Source organism: Buceros rhinoceros, unplaced genomic scaffold (genome assembly GCF_000710305.1).
Source record: "Buceros rhinoceros silvestris isolate BGI_N320 unplaced genomic scaffold, ASM71030v1 scaffold42161, whole genome shotgun sequence".
Taxonomy (NCBI): Eukaryota; Metazoa; Chordata; class Aves; order Bucerotiformes; family Bucerotidae; genus Buceros; species Buceros rhinoceros.
In genome coordinates, this window is record NW_010395572.1 from 5,675 (window position 1) to 13,335 (window position 7,661).

The 7,661-nt window shown below is 40.3% G+C and overlaps 1 protein-coding gene across 1 annotated transcript; it reads right to left on the reverse strand.

Moving 5' to 3' along the window:
* Nucleotides 1–1,770: 1,770 nt before the first annotated feature.
* ERRFI1 (ERBB receptor feedback inhibitor 1) lies at nucleotides 1,771–3,985 on the reverse strand. Its single transcript, XM_010145587.1, has 3 exons — nucleotides 3,790–3,985; nucleotides 3,596–3,672; nucleotides 1,771–2,969 (listed from the first exon to the last, which is right to left on the reverse strand). The coding sequence occupies exons 1-3, from the start codon at nucleotides 3,909–3,911 to the stop codon at nucleotides 1,771–1,773; spliced, it is 1,398 nt and encodes a 465-aa protein (XP_010143889.1). The 5' UTR covers nucleotides 3,912–3,985.
* Between the last annotated feature and the right edge of the window lie 3,676 nt (nucleotides 3,986–7,661).

Below are 7,661 nucleotides of genomic sequence, written 5' to 3' on the forward strand. Positions count from 1 at the left end.
CTCTGAATATAAGCAGCTCTTCAGCCACCTTTAATATGTACAGTTTAGGGGTTTTTAAGAGGTGAGCAGCTGAAGACAGGAACACTACTGCCCTCTCTTTTCCCTACGATGGTGCCTAACATGCTATGGCTTGACTCTAGAAATAACAAACATTATTGATAATGATAGTCCGAGTAACTGAATTTTACAGGAGGATCTTACTGCCAACACGAAACTATAGATACCATGCTACCAGGTAGTAAGAAGGAATTAAAATTAACAGTGTGCAACTTCTGCAGAAATCAGAATTCAGCTAATTAAAGCTGAATTCAACATTTGTTGCACATTTAACATTATTCACTTTGAATTTTCCAGTAAAGGCTGAACCCAAATGCACAACTATTCAATAATGCCAAACCCAAATTGTATCATAAATACTTTATAACTTTATTAAACTCAAGACATGACAATATTCAAAATACAAAGTGAATTCTTTTTTATTCAATACTGTACACGATGCAGAAATATCAGTGCATTTCTATAGCATGTATTTCACCTTCATTTAGTTTGTACTAAAACAAACAAAAAGTAAGCTTTAAAATAGCTCAAACATCTCATTCAGCAGTTTAAACTGTAAACAGATTGTTTATTTCTTAGGAGGAACACATTCATCTGCTGTACCTCCGTTAATGAGCACCCTTTCTCTTGTGCTTATCTGTAAGAGGATAAATGTAATCAAAACGAGCATGAGAAACTGTTAATGCACAAACCTCAATCAACTTTAGTGGATTGCTGAGGCACGATGAGGAAAAATTAAACAGCAAAAAGCAGCATCTGAAGCAGCGAGAGATGGGACTGACACTGTTCATAAATGGAATTATGTTTTTTCCTCATGCCCTCCTCCCCTAAAATACTGAACGGAAACCAAAACACAAGACCAGCTTGTGCTGTGTTTCTGATTTAATACAGTCAGGATTTCAGACTCCAGGTGAGCACGTAGTTGTTACGCCCACCTAATAGCAACTGTACGGCTACTCATATCCTCTGCCACTTCCAGGACACTTTCACACGTTTCTAGGATCCAGCAGGAAAAGAGCAGCAGCAGAGGCTCAGCAATAGCTGGTCCAAGTCTCTTCTAGGAAAAACTGCAAAACTGAGCCAAGTGTGTCTAGCAACTGAAAGAATCCACAAAACTTAACTCACTTAAAGTCTATTAGTGTCAAATTAAGTTGTGAAATAGATTCATCTTTCAAAATGCACTTCCAATATGCTTGCCAAGTCTTGAAGTGGATATCAGATCTTGCAGTTACCTTCTTACCAGGTTGGCATATCCTAGTCAAAAGATGGTTAAGAGTCTGTTCTCTCTCAGCAGTTACTGTGTGAAAGAAATTTTGGAAATGCCTGATACAAAACCTGTACTGCATTACCTGCTTTGTTGTCAGCTTTATAACTAACTGACTCTTAAGCAAAGCTAGATTGAATTTTTTTTTTTAATAATGTGACTGCCAAATATGTTCCTCTAGGTAGCATATAACTGGCCATCTGTGACTACTATCCCTCCATATGTTTCTGTGGAATCTCTGCAGGTTTTCAGCTATACATACCAAGACAAAAAAACAGTCTGAAGAAACATATCAGAGATATGCAGCATAAGAGGACTTTACTATCCACTTTCCAGTTCTTGGAGGACAAACTGGTCCTACTTCATTATCTGAGAACCTTAAGAACTTTGTAACATGGTAAAATTCAGCTCCATCCTGAACAACCGAGCTGAGACTGTGCTCCCAGAGGCTATGGAGAAACCACGTAAGACAGGTGTTTTCTTTTCAGATGACCAGCTATGTCCATTCTAGGTTTTGAGTCCAGTTTTATTGGGGCCGAAGTGGCTGTGCAGTCACCAGACCAGGACTGAACCTCTGTGTTAGAGCTACCTTCTTCTGCTTCTCTGAAGAATTTCTCATACTTGTCCAAATATGGAGGCCTTTCAGGCAGCAGGTAGTAGTGCGTTGAACTGGCCTTCTTACCATTTTCAATAATTGGAAGAATGCAGGGGACCCTGTTGGAAGATCCTTCACTATTTTGTCTTTGTAGAGCTTTGCTGCTGACATACTTAGGATCAGGTGCAAAACTCTGGGTTGGGGGCATAACCCCGTTGAGGTATGATGGTAGGCTTTTGGGACTTGGTGTACGGGAATTGCTGCATGACAAAGGTTCTCTTGGGGGCACTTTTGGAGGCCTGTCTTCGTCACTGTATGCACTAGAAGCAACTTCTGCTGACCACCTTCTGTAATCTGGTTTGAGAGCCCTCGGAGGTATGGGAACCCTTGGTGGAATCTCTGGTTTATCTTCATCAGAGTTTGGAGAAGAACTGTTTACATGTCCAGATAGTCTTAGTACTGGTTTATTAAGAGATCCAGCTGGCCCAGAATGGGATCTTCGCAAACGTCGATGCAACTGCTGTGGAGGAGGGCAGATACTGGATAGGTACCCGTTTAGGCTTTGTGTAGGGTTGGCGTCTTCTGGTTTTGGTCCTGTTGGGGTATCAAAGTATGCATAGTTGATTTGTCCACAGCCTCTAAAGCTCCGCCGGCTTGGAGCACTGGATTTAAAAGGGGGAAGTTCATAATCTTCTAACAAAAAGTCAGTATCTGAGCTAGTCAGGAATTCCACCTCTTTGTCAACCTCATCTAGAATAAGGTCTTCAGAAATAGGCAGAGGGGGTAGTGGCCTGGAGCTACGGTCATTGGAAGATGCTGGCAGAAATTGAATTGGCCCAGTTTTCGTTGGCATGTGTGGAGGTGTTTCTTCAGAAGCACAGCCCATGGTTAATGACAGTTTACTAAAGTCAGGAACAAGATGGTCTTCGTATCTTGAAATCAGCTGCTCATTTTTGGGACTTAGAGGAGGGGGACTAGATTTCTGAGATAGGACTTGGATGCAAGTTCCATCAAAGCTGTGGTCATTCATGGAAGCATGGTTAGAAGAGTGCCCTAAAAAGGTGAGAAAGTCTTTGAAACAGTTTTCTAAGTAACAGTCTAGTGCATGACTTTGTCACTATTTAATTCCCTTTAATTAAATTTAACTATTTAATTCTTTCTAATGCAACAATAAGTAGTGTCTGCTTAATGACTTCAGTAGCAAAATGTAGCTATTAAAGATCTTTTCTGGTTGCGGGTTTATGTGTTCAGTTAAGAGAGCAGCTGATTACCTCACTGCTTTAGGCCAGTGCTCCAATTCGATGGGGTAGTTTGAGAGACCCCAGGCATAACAGAACAGCGCTACCGCGACGAAGGTCCCAGCAAAGGACTACGATGAAACAAGCGCTATTTTACTCAACAGCTTTTCTGTCAGAATTGTAATGGCAACTCACAGGCCTCTAAGTACACAGAAAAAGTTTTTTTGCTTGTTTTTTTTAACTTGATCATGTTATTTAAATTTTTTTGTGTTGGGCTTGAATAGCACCATTTTGTGGAAATATTTGCCTTCTGTCACCAGAGGGCAGCCTTACATCCAGAGTGAGAAAGCACTCCGGGTCACGGCAAAGAACCGAGGAATTTTTTTGGAAGGCAAATCCATTACGCTACCTAAATACATACGTGTTAGTCTTTATACTTACCAATGGATGGTAAATGTTGCTCTGTTGATGGATTCAAATTATATGCCACTGCTATAGGGTCCACATTAAAGAAAGTACTAAAAAAAAAAAAGCCTTTGTTGTAAATAAACCGTAGGTTGGTACTGGATCAAGTATTCTTAGTGCTCATCTCATACACTTGAAGATGCAATAGATCAAACTATAGCCTCACTCACTTTTCAAATCCACTGTGGCTACCCCAGCAAGTTTTCAGACTCCCCATGCCTTGACTAGTGTGAAGAAATCCAGTTTTTAACGGGACTCTCATCTCCTGAGCAGCAACTCCTGCAGTTGACATTGTGCACTGCTCTCTAGTGATGTCTCACGACCCTAGAAATTCGGTCCTTGACAGATTTCCTGCAGTTTTCATTCCCTTCAAAAGAGAGAAGGACATAAATATCAGAAATGCAAATGAGTTCATCTCTCATCTGAAATTTCTGTTTCAAGGAGATACACAGCTCTGTAGAAAGGCTTTCTGTCCTAATACTTGCTAACAGGAAAGCTTCATCAAACTTGCTGTTTTGTGTCTGAACGCAGAACTCAAGTACCGGATAGGTACATTCTCTTACAGAATTAAACTGTATAGAAGAAAAGAAAAATATGTTCAGTGAAGCTATTGATATGTAGCAACTGTACATCAACCACTTCAATTCTTGTACATAAACTGCTAGTTATTCAGGTAAAATAAGTTTTCCAGAACACCCTCTTTAGCCTTGCAGTAGCCATCTATCTTTAGTTGTATCTTTTTGCTAACGAGTTTATGGTTTCCAGTATAGCTAACAGCTTAGTGGTTTTAAGCCTTACCTTCAAGAGCCTAACAAATGGCCTTTGCTCCAATAAACAGAATTATTGACTACTTAAATCAGAATTGCAGAACTTTATAAAGGAGTTGCTGTTATTAACAAACATTATTAGAAACAAATTGAGATACTTTAAATCAGCCTCAAGTCTTCTAGCTAAATCCAACAAACTGGAAATCTCAAAATTTGAAAAAAATCTCATTTTAAACTGTGCTGCTGTACTCAGATTTTGAATGCGTGAACGATGCTTTATCTGGCCCATTTACACAGGAAAAAAGTGTTGGCAATTGCTTTATACTGAATAAGTAATTATAGTCTAAGAAACAAGTTGACTCATAGGGCTTTGTTTATGAAATTCAGAATGGATTATCAAAGGGGGACAGTTTAAAAGTAGTCAACATTCTGAAGGCAGGAGAAATTAAGTCCAAGACTGTAAGCAGAGATGTTCTCTGGGCCTGTGCTATATCTACACAAATATCCTAAATTCAGCAAGTACAAATATGGTGTCATGTGGCTCTTAAAAAACCAACCAAACAAAACCCCCCAACCCCACCCCCAACAGTTTAGTTTGTATCCTTCTTGATAATCAGAATATGACCAGTTTCTTAACATGAACTTCCTTCTTCCTCCCCTGAAAGAAACAATTCCACCTGAAGAGAAGTCAACCAACAGCTGAGGGCCAGCTACACCAGTGCAGTCTACATGTGAAGAAATCCCCTCCACAGTACGATATGGCATGAGAACAGGGTACAGAAACAAGTAATAGCTTATGGTAAATCTGTTCAAAACCAGGCATCGTAGGCAGATGTGTCGTCTTACTTTCCCTTTGAAAGGAAAGATCCATTACACTTATCTGCAACGTGAGGGATGGGCAGACTCCTGAGCAGGAGGGTAAACCAGGTGCCCCAGGCAATCTAACACCATTTGCCTGTTATGAAAAATTGATTGAGAAAGAACATCTCTGGCATTCTTTTCCAAATCTGAATTGGGTGCAGTATTGATCATCCAAGCAAACAATAAATGCAAACTAGCTTCTGACTGTATGTACGGTTACAATGTGCAGGACCTAATCGTGGTCTCTTCGAGTGTGATGGTTGTCTTGATCATGGCTACCAGCAATCACCCTTGTGTCAACAGAAGTGGGATTTTTTTTTTTATGCACCAGATATGGAGTATATTTTAGCCAGAGAGGAGGCTACTAGCTTCGACAGAAGTCAATGAGAGCCAAACCAGGGTTCTGTCTGCTATTGCAGAGCATTAGAGTCTCACTTCAGCCCTTCTGATGTTCTTCTTTTTCAGACAATCTCCTTAAAAGCTAGCTTAACCCTGGAAATTTTTTCATTACACAGCCAAGCTGGACCCTTCCCTTAAGTAATGGGAATTGCAGATTTTCATAGTAAAATTAAATATAAACATACAGCCCCAGGAAGCAATAACAAAGTTCTGATTAGCAAATGAGTTCAAAATATCTCATAGTCCTGTAACAGCAGTTCATCCTTCCACTTTCCTAAGTGCAAGCAGAAATATTGTCTATGGGGGAGCAGAAGACTGGAGAAACGCCTTTGTCAGAAAGACTTAAGCAGCACAGTACAAGCGTAACACCAATTCTAAAATTACTTCCTATCGTGTCAACACAATTTGCAAATAGAGCATTTGTTACATCAGCTCACGCTGTATTGAGCAGCAATTTGTGCGTGTGTGTGCGCCTCGAGGATCCTATCCTATCAACAATGAATCTGCAAAAGAAACGAAGGAGAGAGAATTAATGAACTTCAGGGCTAATGCCTACGGAGGAGTTTGTGCTTCCATTTCAGTAATTTTTTTGAACTCAAACGCAAGTCACAAGTTTGAAAAAGTCACTGATCAGAATACTGATTAGTCAGCAAATGATAGTACTCCTCCTCCGTGCGCATACGAGATCCAACCCCGTGAACAAGCCATTGATTATGATATTGAAAGAATGAGACTGGTGGGGTGGTGGCCCTGCTGTAGTTTGAGAGCACATGTCATGTGCTTGCTATGATAACATACAACCCTTGCAGGGCTTGTTAGCAAGCCCAACCTCCATTAGATCCCACGCCAAAACCACTGCTAGTAATTACTGTGTCAGCTTTCTGAATGCTGTCTAAATCTGAGCTCTCAAGACTGATAGTTGCACAATTGCCTCTCTGAAATCCCTCTGGAATGCTAAGCTCAGCTTCTGAAATGGACTTAAAATATTTACAGACTCTAGGAAAAGGTAATTTTCACTTGTTTCAATCAAGTCTTTATTTTTTAAAAATAAAGCACGGACAAGTTTTGCAGCTATAAGACTTGCTGGCTTCTAACAATAACCTCTTTGTGAATTCACAGGAGGTGACTAGCCTTGACATTTTGGCAGGGGGTTGTGAATGGACAGTTATGAAACTGTCCTCCATGCTTAAGCTAGGAGTATCAAGGGAGGTAAAACATGTGCTCTTTCACTAAATCCCCTAGCTATTTTTTCGGTGGAGTCTAGAGTTGGTGCTTCTATTTTAAAACAAGCATAACCTTGTTTGAAGAATCAGTGTCTTTAGAGGGACCCAGGAGGACGTGTAATTGAGGAGTATGAAGTCTGTGTTTTATACTGTGCGCTCTTATTAAAGCTGAGCAGAACACGAGGCTGCTATTTTCTAGTAAGTGGCTTAAAAAAAAAGCACCAAAGTCAGTCATGAAGATACAAACACCAACAGCCTTCCACTATTGGCCCAACCCTGCCTCCTTAAATACTTAAGGATCTAACTTAACCATGAACAAAATCAAACTACATTTGCTAAAGAAAATGGGCACTCTGCAGTAACGAAGCGTTCGGGATCTCGCACTTGGTTGCTGCTCACGCACAGAATGGGTTTGCAGTTACTCCGCTTGCCTGGCCTAGTTCCGGCACTTAGAAAGACTGAAGCCCTTTGGGCACTTTCAAAGATGTTACAGTTTCATTGTTGTTCAAAAGAAACTGAGTTCAATCTAAAGCTATAACTAGTAATTACTACACAGCAGATTCAAAGGTTTTTCAGTGTGTTAGGAAACCATCAGCACCATCCACTGCAAGGCAAGGTAGGCAACTGTCCAGAAGAGATACTTTTTAATTATTCGTGCCTGCTCACTTTAACAAATGTGAAATATTCTAAATATTGGAGAGGAGATTTATTTTTACAAGGCCAAATATACCTTCAGACTTGAACTGATGAGTGATGAATAATAGGATAGACATGTCTAAGATGCAAATGTGT